The sequence below is a fragment of the Colias philodice genome, chromosome 25 (genome assembly GCF_061535455.1).
Source record: "Colias philodice isolate Cphi_HAF_F1 chromosome 25, ilColPhil1 Martin Lab GWU primary, whole genome shotgun sequence".
Lineage (NCBI taxonomy): Eukaryota > Metazoa > Arthropoda > Insecta > Lepidoptera > Pieridae > Colias > Colias philodice.
Window position 1 is genome coordinate 3,587,818 of NC_143110.1, and position 14,738 is coordinate 3,602,555.

The 14,738-nt window shown below is 31.5% G+C and overlaps 1 protein-coding gene and 1 long non-coding RNA gene across 4 annotated transcripts in view; one reads left to right on the plus strand and one right to left on the minus strand.

Moving 5' to 3' along the window:
• Positions 1-14,738, minus strand: part of TfAP-2 (transcription factor AP-2) — a 57,511-nt gene that overhangs the window by 10,609 nt on the left and 32,164 nt on the right. For all 3 annotated transcript variants that reach the window (XM_089710795.1, XM_089710794.1, XM_089710793.1), the window contains 3 exons: positions 2,735-2,878; positions 2,284-2,424; positions 280-393 (listed from right to left, as the gene is read on the minus strand). In XM_089710795.1, the coding sequence (XP_089566921.1) occupies positions 280-393; positions 2,284-2,424; positions 2,735-2,878 (399 nt within the window). The remainder of the gene's footprint in view (positions 1-279; positions 394-2,283; positions 2,425-2,734; positions 2,879-14,738) is intronic.
• Positions 12,539-14,047, plus strand: LOC149477278 (uncharacterized). Its single transcript, XR_016317616.1, has 3 exons — positions 12,539-13,112; positions 13,239-13,300; positions 13,375-14,047. It is a non-coding gene; the product is annotated as an uncharacterized LOC149477278 (long non-coding RNA).

The following is a 14,738-nucleotide window of genomic DNA, read 5'->3' on the forward strand; positions in this document are numbered from 1 at the left end:
TAGTCAGTTTATAGAGATTGTTTGTCGTCTTTAATTAATTATTATTAATGTAGTTCAAATTAGTTGTAAATTTCTTCTGTTCAACTGATTATCTGAATACAGTGCTCAATTTCGTCTAAGAATTAAAACAATTTCTATTAAATGTCATACATAAAACATATTGTAAGTACATTATTACATCGATAGAAACATTTGAAAAAGCTCTTTACATCTTCATATTACAAACTACCCTCTTAATAAACCTAATTATCTACATATATACAAATGACACACACTTACCTGTGTTTCATCAGTGGAATGCAGTGCATGGTGTAAGGCGAGCTCATGCTGCTCCCGCACTCCGTAGTCTGATCGCCTCTCACCACCACCGTAGCTGAAGCCGCCATGGGATAACTGTTGAAAATAATCTCAGTGTAAACCTTGTTTTATCAGTCATCTAATCACTACATAGTATAAAACAAAGTCGCTTTCTCTGTCCCTATGTCCCTATGTATGCTTAAATCTTTAAAACTATACGCAACGGATTTTGATGCGGTTTTTTTTAATAGAACGAGTGATTCAAGAGGAAGGTTTTAGTATATAATTTATTAGGTTTTAGACAAAGCGGGCGAATCCGCGGGCGGTAAGTTAGAGTGATAGATAATATTGTTTTAACTATGTTTATCCTGTTATCGTGATAATTATTATGCGAAATTTAGAAATTGTTAAACGTAAGCATAGACCATAGTTATTGTTACGTAAATTATGTGGCATTATTTGTGTGTATAAATGTACATTGATTGAGTGTTCGTGTATATGTTAGTAAAAGTATTTCATTACTTAATTATGCTGTTTTTATTTGAAGATTATTTGTAGATTTTGAATCTTATAATTTTGCTTAATAAAAACCTATACTAAACATGCCTATATAGACAGCTTTAAACTAGTATTATTTTTTTTTAATTGTAATTGCAATTCCCAAATTGATTTTTAATATATTCATACAGTCATCCCGAAAATACCTATACAATTCCTTAAGATGTTTACAGTCCAATACACAAAACATAGAGATGATACAAATATTTCTACACATCTTTAAAAACTACACCTTTTGTACACCGTACTCTCAAATCCCCACAATACTGTATCATATTTTCCGATATAATAAATCGTTTTCAACAATAAGGCATTGCTCGGTGGCTTCACAATGTGAGCCTTCTTCCTGAACATTAGACGTTAATCTATCTAAGTGAGTTTGGGCACTTTAGAAGTTTAGATGATATTAAACGAACATTCAATACTTTTTAATGTTATTTTTAGAACTATTTTGACATATTTTCATGTTGCCGACTTATTTTTACGTTTTAATAATATCGTTAGGAGAACACCCTGTATTTATATAGGTAAGTACAGACACATTGCATAAAATACTTCTCCCCATTTTTTCTAATACTGGTGGTTTGTTTTAATAATAAAAGTTATTTTGCGTAGTAAAATAATTTAACGAAGTAAATCATTGAAATAAATATATTTATTGATGTATCTGTTTTCCTTGCAGCTATGTTTTTCAAACAAACAATTCATCTTTATCGCCATAGTACCTACAAAAAGCAATTGAACCTTACAAACATTATAATTAATATTATAATAGCTCATAATATAACGTAAAATCAATGTAAAACAACATACAAGAATGCGCCCCTGCGTTCCGTGTAAGATCCACAAATAGTTGTTATACCCTTGGCTGAATTATGTTATTAAATATTTCAAATCTCCGCGTACGAACTTATAGAATGTGTATAGGTAATAGGTATCATGTGAGAAATTTATAGTTTGAAGATTGTGTACGCAAAGGATTGTCTAGTTTTATGAAGTAGATATTTATAAGTCGGCAATAATAGTATTAAAATTGCGAATTTTTGTCTAAATGAAAGTCACTTATTTTTGTGAATTTTATATTACAGAGAAGATGTTCCTTGCGAAAAGAATATTAGGTTAATAAATAAGTTTTGCTGCGGCGCGTAGTGCTGCCCGTACTCAAACCCATCTCAAACATTTATTTATTCAATTAGATTTCTTCGAGAAGCACTTTTGAAACGTCAATACATATTTTTAACATTTACCACCGATTCGGAAAGCAGTATCTATGGAGAAGAACCGACAAGAAACTCCATAGTTGCTCTTTTAAATCATTTCAGTATTACAATTTAATTTTACAAAATATGTAACTGCGTATATATTATCATAATATGCCAAAGAACTCGCCGCTGTTGCCGTACTGCATGCCACAGTTATGTCACTTACATGGTGCGAGTGTATATCATGGTGGTCCCGGTGCCGCAGGTGGGAGTGCGGCTCGTGGTGGCCGTGGTGCCGCGGCAGCAGCTGCTGCGGCGCGTAGTGCTGCCCGTACTCGCCGCTGTTGCCGTACTCCATACCATGGCTCTGTGGGTACAGGTTGGGGGTTAGTATGACGTTTTAAAGCAGGAGTAATTCCAGCGTAGGAAAAAAACTTCTTTATTTAATCTTCGTGTGATTATAATTTTACAGCCCGCTCTTATTAGTAGGAAACAGGTACATACGAATAAAGAAGTTGCTTGTAGTTTGGAAGATACACGATCTATAAGGTTAATTTTCCACGGTAAGTTAAATAAGTTTCGCTGGTAAGAATATGAAAAGAGCATTGCAATTATTACATTATACTTTTATTAATGAATTAAACATCATTTCTTTATGAATAAAACGTAATGCTTACCTGTTGCTGATGCGGGCTAGCAGGGTGTGCACTTGGCGCGAAGGGGGGCGGGAAGTACGGTGGCTGGAAGTCGGCGAGCGAGGGCTGGCCTCCGCCGCGGAACCCGCCGCCAGCAAGGCCCAGCCCGCCGCCGCCGAGGCGCTCCTGGGGACAAGGACAGTCTATATTAGTAACTGATTCTGCAAAATGGCTTTTCTAATCAAGATTGTGATGTCAGACTGTTTTTCTTGTGTATTTTTTATGTATTTGATTTTTACAGCGAATAAATGAATTCTTTTCTATTTTATTTCTATTTTTCAAAAATTCCTATTGATACATCTTTTTCTGCTTTCACAAAATTCTCGTTTGAAACCAAACTTCACTCTTAAAACGGCCTCTACCTAGTTAAAAAAGTAAGATAATTTAAAGGCAAAAAATAGTAGTTCCAATTTCTTTAGTAGAAAAAAGCACAATATATTAGATTCTAAAAATTAATAATATCTTTTTAATATTAATAATATATTTTTAAATATTAATATCTTAGTTAGCGTGCCAAATACATGTCGATAAATAGGTAGGTACTCTCATATGTCTCAACTTTCTACAGAACTACAGCAATATTGTAATTAGTTAAATCAGTCCAATTATCGAATCACTGTCGATGAGTAATTGTTCATTAACTATTGTGTATAACTGCTATTCACTATTTCGATTTAGGTTTTAACAATTGTATTTGGAGTACAATTATATTATAATGTGTAGCACTAGCGGTTTTTAACAGTTATTAAATATTGACAGTCATCCTGAATCATGTAGGTGTCATTTAGTACATCTTTCTTATATATAAAAATGAATCGCAAAATGTGTTGGTAAGCGCATAACTCGAGAACGGCTGAACCGATTTCAATAATTCTTTTTTTATTATATTCCTTGAAGTACGAGGATGGTTCTTATGTAGAGAAAACGTAAACATGTACCACGGGCGAAGCCGGGGCGGACCGCTAGTATTATATAAACTTTAAAAAATTTAAGTGTCAATAATAAAGATCGTATATTTTTAGAATAATTAGATTAGTTTCCCGGCAGAATTACCCACAATTTTCATGAATGCGTAAGTTAGTTTTGTACAAAGAAGCTGAAATCTGATCATTTTTTAATGATAGAAAAAAAGGCAAACTGGGAGCTTTTTATATACGAAAAATATACTCAAAAACAAATTGTTACTTGCTTTGATAACAATAGAAATATGAGTTTTAAATAGTCAATATCTAAAGATCTTTTTATTGGAAATTATTATTCGATATATGAACCAAGGGGTCTAATCTGGGCTCCAAAGCCATCAAGAGTTTAAACTCAAGAGTTGAGTAACATTTGAGTATTCAATGAGAGCTTTACACACGCGATCTACACATTATACTATTATAAGTTAATGTTATTTTTATTAACGCCTCTTGTAATAAAATTAACTGTTCGGTCATTTGTCTTTTTAATTTGATTTAATATTTTCTTTTTATAGTTCGTGCAGTGTTTATTTTGTGATTTGTTCTTTGGTTATTAATTTTAATGACTTTTTTATAATTCATAATATACTTACAAGGTCTTCATTCTGATTCCTTTTGAAATTAGTAGAGATAAAAATTAGGCAAATCTGTTTTATCTATCTTATTTTTGAACAAATGTTTTAACTAATAATATTGAGCTTTTTAAGTTACTTACAAATCGAATATATTTTTAACATACTTTATTAATTACGATTTTTAGACAGATCAATCTGTCCTATCCTTTCCTACTATCCTACGCCTACTTAATATTATAAATGCGAAAGTTTGTGAGGATGGATGTGTATGTGTTTGTTTGTTACTATTTCACGCAAATACTACTGAATCGATTATAATGAAATTTATCACACATATAGAGGGTAACTTGGATTAACACATAGGATAATAATTATACTGTAGAAACTCTTGTTTCTGATTAAGATACTAACTGTACATCTTTGAGAAACTTTTAAAAAGTCTAGGTACTCGGGTGGAGCCTATATTATTACACTAACCTATTGATCGTTATAATTTGTACAAAAATCGAAATATATTATTATATATTATAGTATGCAACGTAATTACGTTACATGTGTTCTAAATTTGAATTAATATATGCGACCGGATGTGGTGAAAACCGAAACTGGTCTATGTTATTGACACTCGATTTTTTGTGCAATTAAAAAATAATTACGGGACATAATATACGGCCCAGATTGTACTAGTGATGGCTGTTTTTATCGATTTTTCGATTATCGATGTAAGTACCTACGTAATCATCTATTTTTAAATTGTGCATGAATTAAATTTTATATGTGATAATTATAGGAGTAAGATTGATTATTATCATTATATGTAAATTCTACATTGAAGCTACGTACTTACGTGCCAATTCATACATTACGTAGTTTTTTTTTAATTCGAATCGTTAATTATTTTGCCGATTCAGAATATAATTTCAACTAGACATAATATTATCAAACACGCATAGATAAGAGACTTCAAAATTCAAATATTCAATAATAATTATTATGTACAACTCTTATCTAAACTTAATAAGTTACTATGAATTGGGAAATTACGAAGTTCTGTAGTAAGCTTTAAGAAGATGGAATGTTCTTAAGAAGCTTAACAACATGTTGTAGGTTTTCTTTGGAAATAACATACAAATATAATTTTAACGAAGACACAAAGTTCTTAACCATAATAGTAGACAGCGATCGCACACTTACATTGAGTTGGTTTTATTTGACCACTATTTAAGCCATAGCCCATACAAAAACATTATAACGACTATCATATTTCATAATACATGCTGTGTAGCCGATGCCTATACCACAGCCTATACATTGTTTTGTTTAGCAATAGCACTACATCTTAATACAATTATAAATAAAATCTACAATTAAGAGTACCTCGAACACTCAATCACACCTGTAAAGCCATTAGTGCGGCGAAAAAACATTTATCGATATCGATATTTAAATGTACTGTTATACCAATGTCGATCAATCAATGGTGGAATGCGTAATAGCATCTAACAATGCAGTATAAATTGGTCGATATGTATATCTCATTAACATACGAAATGGGCCAAGAAGATTCGTTAGCGATGTCAGTTGTAATAAAATAATGATGTCAGTGTGATTGCTTATTATTGTATGATTAATGTTTTATGTTACGTAGACGGTGTGTTGGAAAGGGTGTAGGTGAAATCCCTATCATGGTTGAGTGGACGAATGTATGTAATTGTGAAACAGATAGCTCTATCATCCATTCCAAATATTTAGCAAGTAATGATTTTTATCCAGGTACAACAAACACGCCCATATTTATAAATTATTGGCATTTATTATTCTCAAGTTTATACCGCAAAAAATACTGGTTTGTTTGTATGTATCTACTTAATTCACATGAGTGTATTTATATGTTGGAAGAGAATAAAAATTGTATACCATTTGAACTTGTAAAACTTGACAAAATGTATGCATAGAAATCTAACAAGAAAATATGAACGACAATTGCACGCCTCATAAGCGAAGCGTTGAGGTGGGTACTACTGTCACTTCGCGCAAAACATCTGATTTTTCAAACTTAAAATGTCTTTATGTATCATACATTGCACTTGTAAGATAATACATACACACACATATTAAGAAAAAACACTATTTTTAACGTTCATGATATTTTTGATGTCATTTTTGTTATTTAAACTAGTTAAAAAACAGTTTAAAAAAGTTCTGTCTTGGACGTCCGTGTGTCTGTATGTGCGGATCCTTTTTCTTGTTAACACGATAGCGACCGAAATACTTTACTAATCGAGTCTTTTTTTTTCTCTTACGCTTGAGTATGCTCAGGAATAGAACCCTTTCATTTTTCAGGGTCTGATTCGATGTGGTTTAATTGTTATTAAATAAACAAAAATAATAATTAATAAATATTTATTAAAAAAAAATTATGAGGCGTGCACTTTTGGATTTTCCAAATTATTATAATTTATCGTTACTATATATTAATTGTATTGGACGTTTTTACTGCAGTATTTTTATATACCTACGAACAGGTTGTTTGACTATACAATTATTTTAGGCTTAAACTTTTCAATTGATCTTAACTTAAAATACACAAGTTAAATATGTACTGTAAAGAGTAAATAAACGTAATTGGTTTATTTACTCTTTACAGTATTTATATCACCGCTTAATCTTGAATCAACTGAATAAACTGTGGTGATGGCTAATCGCTTTTCAGGACTTAAGTCTCTTCACTTTCATAAAAAAATTGGTTGTCTGTAAAGTTGGTTTACTGACGATAGTTGAACGTGACAACGTCCGATTGTGCTTCTTTGTCGCTCTTTCCGCGCTCTCGCTTGCACCTCAAGCCTTACATGGAACGCCTCAAAGCGAGGTAACGCTGCATGAGTCATGTTTTTTCGTGCGTGCAGCCGGCTCTATCGAATTATAAGACGTTGTCACGTCAAAAAAAGAAACATTATTACTTATAGTTGTTTTGATATTAGCTAAAAATAGACACATACATGGTAGTGTTCATGTTACCGTTATCCTTGGTCAGGTGCTAATGGAGCGGACAAAAAATATGCAAATGACATTTGATTTAATAGTTGATATTTGTCAGTTCAACTTTATTGTATGTAGACATATTGTAGAAGTTTGGGCAAGTGTGCTTTTAAGAAAAGTCAATAAGGGTAGTTTTTAAGCTGTATTTTTAATTATGATGAATATAGATATGTGATTTTTAGAATAAAATTATTTTATGTACTATGTATTTTTTAATAAATATTCTGCAAAATCATGATTCTATTTTGTTAATAGGTCAACCCGGACTATGCCGGAGCAAGCGGTTAGTTTTTACGAAATTTATGAATTGACATAAGCATAAATTTAGAACATACACCTTGAATATAAACTTTATTAAGACAGTCAAGACTCAAGACCCACAGAAGATAGCGCCGGGGAGGTTATAGTCCAGTCTGTGGGGAAATGTAAAAGCCTCTGCTCTACAAAAGGTGGCGTAGAAAATTTTTTGAAACAATATTGTTTAGGTATGAAAGGTTAATAAAAATCCAAGTTTTCGACCTTGACGGACCCAGGCGCTAGCCACCATCTTGAATTAAAGGTGCTAAAATTAGATATATTTTAAATAACTTCTGAATTGTTTACTAAATCACAAAAGTGTCTATGAGGGGTTCAAAGAAGACAAAATTACCTACATTTTTTTCATACTTACATGATTATTCTGTAAGTCTTAAAGGTAAAAAGTTACAAGCGACGGAAATAATAATATTTACAGAAATCATATAATTTTAATTTTGTTTAAAAATTGTGCAGCAATCTTTTTTTATTCTTTTTGATGGCCCGGGCTGGTTATAGGTGGCTTCTTCATTATCGTCGCTGAAATTTTCTGTTTCATTGTCTGTATTTTTAGTTTCCAACCATGAAATTTCGTCGATTAAATTTACTTTTTATTGATAACTTTACGAATCGTTCATATCGGATATCTTCTAAGGATTCCTTATCCATGTCCCCTCCGTAAAAAGTTACTAGAAAGCGTGCTCCAGCGTCTTCGATTTCTTCTGGTCATGATGACGAAATTTCATGGTTGGAAACTAAAAATACAGACAATGAAACATAAAATTTCAGCGACGATAATGAAGAAGCCACCTATAACCAGCCCGGGCCATCAAAGATAATTAAAAAATGATAGCTGTACAATTTTTAAACAAAATTAAAATTATATGATTTCTGTAAATATTATTATTTCCGTCGCTTGTAACTTTTTACCTTTAAGACTTACAGAATAATCATGTATGAAAAAAATGTAGGTAATTTTGTCTTCTTTGAACCCCTCATAGACACTTTTGTGATTTAGTAAACAATTGAGAAGTTATTTAAAATATACCTAATTTTAGCACCTTTAATTCAAGATGGCGGCTAGCGCCTGGGTCCGTCAAGGTCGAAAACTTGGATTTTGATTAACCTTTCATACCTAAACAATATCGTTTCAAAACATTTTCTACGCCACCTTTTGTAGAGCATAAATACCTACATACTGGATTATTAGACAGATAGACCTCGATTCAGAACCTATGATTTAAACTTTAAAACATTTAGTATAAAATAATCCATTTATAAAAATCTCTTCAATTACACTATACAGATAGCAACTATCTCAATTTATTCGCAATTTCAGTAATACGTGACCAATTGATCATATATAATTATACTGACGTATACTTGTTTTATTTACCTGCACCTCAATCACGCTGGATAAGTCCACGTACGCCACCGCCAGCGTTGTCGTCACACTTGTCGATAAAAACTATTTATCGATTATAATTAAACACGTGACTTCACTTAACAATCACCATCTAAAATATTTTCGATTGTAACTTGTGTTTTAGGTTATTAATTTAACAAATAGTTAATAAAACAGAGTTTAAAACATGTATTTTTAGAAAACGCTATAGAACTTCAAAATAATTTTACAGTCTTTTCGTATAACACTCAAGGTGAAAGCGCAGGTTGTGAAGACAATATGTAAATACGTGTTCGTATATATCGACAATTACTGACCCCTTAAAAGACGAACAAATCCGGTTATGATAGTGATTACTTTTAAATTGCCAGCTTCGTTCACAAAATTACGAGCCAATGTGCCTACTGGATTTTATCTCCAATTTAGAAGATACCGAAATACGTTATAGCTTGTTGTATCGTTATAAAAATGTATGTTTAAGAATTCGCAATAAAATATAATCAACAAGCTAATAACTATCCTTAACAAAAATATCGACATTTTATCGATAGGTAATTAAATGTTAGTCGGGCATCACTAATGTTTATTAGTATTTTATTATGCAAATATAGCAATAAAATCGATTTTGCATGCCGATTAAAACTGTTACTTTTAAATAGAAAAAATACAATTAATTCAAAGCTTTTCTTTGCGTCGTGTAACGGATTATTTATTAATTCAGATGAAGCTTTAAACTCGTAAATATGTATTAAATATTAATTGAATATCACAATCAGGAAAATTAATAGTTTATAAGCTCTAATAGTTTCGAATATATTTATTTATTATTAGTTAATAATTAAGTTTATCAGAAGTTGATTGGAGATTTATTAGCTGCATTAAATTTGTTGTAAACTTTTCGATTTACATTTAGATAGAGAACTCTGCCAAACACTGGCTTTATTTGATTGTAACCATAGCCTCACGAGAGCAAAAAAGTTAAATATTAGAACTATTTGCACAAATTCCACTTTTTTTTAATTCACGTTCGATTTTTAAACGTAATTGACGTTTGTAATGTGTTTCGCGCGCACGGGTTCGTTCGAGACTGCCGCAGGGCGGACCGCCCTGGGGTACCATGTGCTTGCCAATTGATTCGATTTGACTCTATTCTTTACGATACTATTATACGATTCGAGTTTCGATCGACTTTTTAACGAGCTTGTACAGTTTAAAACGCTTTAGACTAGTTTATAAGTAGGTTACATACCTAATATTATAGTACATACGTAACGTTTTAAATAATAATTAGAACTATGCACTGTATAAAAATAAAATGTTACACATTAATATAAAGAATACCTATTATGTATAAATTACGTAATTTAAAATTTATTTCATATTTACATAATAAAATAAATTTTTGCGCGATAATTATCGAGATAAATATGTCACTTAAGATAATTAATTACTATTGATTGTAATTTACTTTCAGCCATTCGTATCTACGAAGCACTAAATATTTCGCTAGTTTTTAAATATAATTAGGTTAATCACTTAATCAAAAAATAAAAATCTTTTTATTGGCAATACCAGTCTTATATCCGATTACGCAAATCGAATGACATTATGAACTAGTATTTTTTTTTTCAATTTAATATTTTCTCGATTTTTATATTTCAGTATCGAGAATGCCTAGTACTCCACCCCACCCTAGGGCTGTCTAATTACTAGGTACTGTGTTCTTATTGGCGCGCATCCGCGTGTGACTACATACATTGTCGCGGCTCGGTGAGCGGGAAAATTTAATTTTTTTTTATCAAGTGAGCATGGGCAAAGGCGCTCTTACATACAGCTTGACATTATGAATTTATGTATGCATTTTAAATAAGTGGCGATTTTATGAGGGCGATTGTTGAAATGGAGGGGAATTATTTTTCTAGTGCGGAAAAGTTGCACAGTTCTATCGATAAATTTGTTTTTCAAAAATATCGAAATTCTAAAATTTTACATACTTAGGTCATACTCAGAGATTTTATAAACAAAAATACATACAAGTAAGTATATGCTGAAAATACTCCCCTATGCAAGATTAACGCATTTCCTTATTTCGAATTTCTCCCAATATCCGTTATTTAGTCACCCTTCTGCCCTCAGCCCTTCGGGCAATGTTTTGAAATATTTCATCTTAAAAAAATGAAATATTTACAAAAAAAAGCGGCGTCTTAGCTCACGAAGAAAATGTATTAAAAAAAAATACCCTATACTCGTCATTGCTGAAAGAATCTACGGTACTTGGAATTAAACATGATAATCAGGATTTAAAGAAGATTTCTATTGACTCAAAAATATTGCAAATTGGGCATACAATTTTATTTGAGTCTTTGCATGCACATTTGCACAATGCTAAGAAGTTCACGAATTTCACGATAAGGTGCAAGAATTAGTAAGGTATTTTGGATTATAAATAAAATATTAAAAATACGTCATTTGTTTGAATTAATGGTCACTCAAGTTAGTTAGTTAGTCATCCAACCAGCTCAAATAATGATTATTTGAGCTGGTTGGATGGTATGCATTCAGAAAGTAACCTATAAAGTTTCTCAAACACAAAAGATTCTAGACGATAGTTACTGTCAATCAAATTAAAATCGTTAAAACCAAATGACCGGCCAATTAATAAGCACAATGCAAATAGTGAATGAATAGAGAAATAATAATACATTATGGAAATGTTTTTGAACGAGCGCGCCAAATGGCGATCGCCTGAGGCAAGATGGCGGGGTGCCATGCTTCGTCCGGAAATATGGATTCTATTTGCTTAGTGTGCTATTGATTATTTTACTATTTGCGAACTTATGTATATTTATATAAAAGGAATAGTATTGTGACTAAATGTTGACGGTGGCTTCGCCCGTGTGGTAAATAAACATGAATAAAGAGCATGAGATGTCTTTCTAACCTTCTAACTTCAAAAATCATACCACAAAATCGCATCACCGCGAAGTGACATAGAGAAAAACCAACAAACAAACGCATTTAAAATAATCAATAAGGGCGATGAAAATTGAAATTGGAAAGCTTTAGAATTAACGAAAAATACATATTGATTTATGAGCTGATGATTTCATTATGATGTACCTAGGTAGGTATAGATGTAGAGAAAAAGCGCAGGTCTAAAAAGCTTCTCTAAAAAGCTTCACTGAAAAGCTTCTCTGAAAAGCTTCTCTAAAAAGCTTATCTAAAAGCTTCTCTAAAAAGCTTCTCTAAAAGCTTCTCTAAAAAGCTTCTCTAAAAAGCTTCTCTAAAAAGCTCCTCTAAAAAGCTTCTCTAAAAAGCTCAGGTCTTTGTGTTTGTAATACAAAGACCTGCGCTTTTTAAATATTTCTGAATAGTAAACTTCTGCTTTAACATTTCGATATATGTATAGGTAAGATAAGAAAGTTTATAAATTAAAAATTATGTAGTTATATACTTAGTTATTTTTTTATTTAAAATTAGGCAAAAGCTTTACCTAGAAAACAATTTTTAAGGTGATGAATTAATTTTTCTAACATTTACGGCCCTTTTTAAACCTTCGTAATTTTTATATTATTAAAGTTGTCGTGATGAAAATTCTTGACAAGAAAGTTCAATAGTAACACAATACGTCTACCGTTTTAGAAACATGATTCCATGATATTTTCTCGATAGAAAAAAAATACAAAGTTCTCATTGTTATTTTTTTTTAATCTCTGGCATCTTCAAAATAACAAACGTAAAGTTACGACTTTTTGGATATTAACTATAAAATATACAACCTATACGTCTACCGATTTAGAATTTTGAAATATGCGATGGTTTTGAAATAAACAAGAAATACTTGAAATTAGCGCGCGACCAGCCAATATAGCGAGAGCCGCCCTGTACCTTCCTACCCCGATCGCTGCACGAGTCATTCCCGCTACGGCCGTCACACGGGGAACTTGTGTCGCTCGCGCAATCGTATCATAGGGTGACAACAAGATAAGACAAAATGAGACAAATGGGGACAATAAAGAAAATAAGAAGAAGAAACATAAAGGTTGGAGGAAAAAGAATGCTTACAATTGGAACAAATTAATGAAGTAAGTTGGTTTTATTTTAAATTTGATGATAATTGTATTATAGACGATGTTTGATATGTACCCCTGTTTTAAGTACATAACGAATGTGTAAGATTTTTTCATTTATAGCATAGATAATCTTTTCAGAAATCCGGAATCCAGAAGGAAAATAAACCCACTGATTGTTCACAATGTGAACCCACTCCTTCGTAAGTACCTTTATTCAGTCAAAAATGTATGTTATCAACGCTCTACTGGTTTTATCGCATGATTCCATTTTTAGCAAAAAGCAACAAAGTGCAAAGAAATAAAAAAATCATGGTGAACTTAGTGGAAGTATGGTGGACATAATAGGGAACAGGAGCTCATTGGAGTAGTATTATATTTAAAAAAAATACGAAAAAATTTCAAGAATTACATTTCTTAGTACTTAGTAGGTGGTAGATAAGTATGTTGTATAAAGAATTTGATGTTGATATTTATTTCATTTATACTTACTACACCTGTGCGGGAAATTGCTTAGTACTAAAACAGGTTTATATTCATATTTACATAGTAATGTGAGTTTTCATTTCGAAAAATTTTGTGTAAGTATATTAAATTGAGTTCCTGGGTGATCTGGAAACACAATTGGGCCCGGAAGATGGCGCTGCAGTCACTCCTCCTAATCACATGAACCGATTTGGATGAATATTTGTGTGCACATTTCATTGTTGTGTGATGATTGGTTGATTCGTTTTCACATTAGCTAATATTATGTATTTTTGTTGTAAACTTAATTTAATGTTTATAATACATTATTATTGGTATAAATAAGCCAGTGTTCGTCTCACATTGCTGTACCTGCCTACCTACCCTACCAGGGCCTAACTTTGTTCTGGCTATTTTATTTTGATTATTTGTAATGAATAATTACAATTATAATAGAGTGCAAAAAATAAATACATGCGTCAATATATTATGTGTTTTTTTTTAAACAATTTTTTTATTTAAAAAAATATCATTCCGACCGCGGCTTTGCCCGCGTGGAATTAGGTTATATCGTGAATCCTGTTTTTTCCCACAGAAGTGTTCAGTTCGGATAAAAAGTATCCTATGTGTAAATCCAGGCAATTAGCTATATTTTATCAAAATTGGTAATGTAGTCTTGACGTGATTAAGTAACAACTAACAAAAAAATATACAAATTAACATCCAAAGTTTCGCATCAGTTTTACTGTATTAGTGATATCTTCCACTCTTGACTTTGACTGAGAAGAATTAGGGTTTATAACTTCTTTCAGAAATATAGTACCTTTCATTTCTGGGCATGATGTAATATCTACGTCAGCATCAAATTCTATCTAAATCAATTCAGTAGTCCGCGTTATTGAGTACCATTTCATTTTTTCAGAGTAACAATATTTTTGTTATTTTAAAGATTATTTATAACCTGTATTATTTTGTAATAAAGTAAACATTACGAAATGATAATAATTATTATTAATGTCTAAGTAGTTGTTAAAAAGAAGATTATTTGTTTATAAGCAAGAAAATAAAACCAATAAATAAACAATTAAATAAATGTATGACAATATTATAACTGTATGACGACTCCATACATGTTTGTCCCGAGTCGGCCAGCGGCAGCGCGGCGAGTTTGCAAGA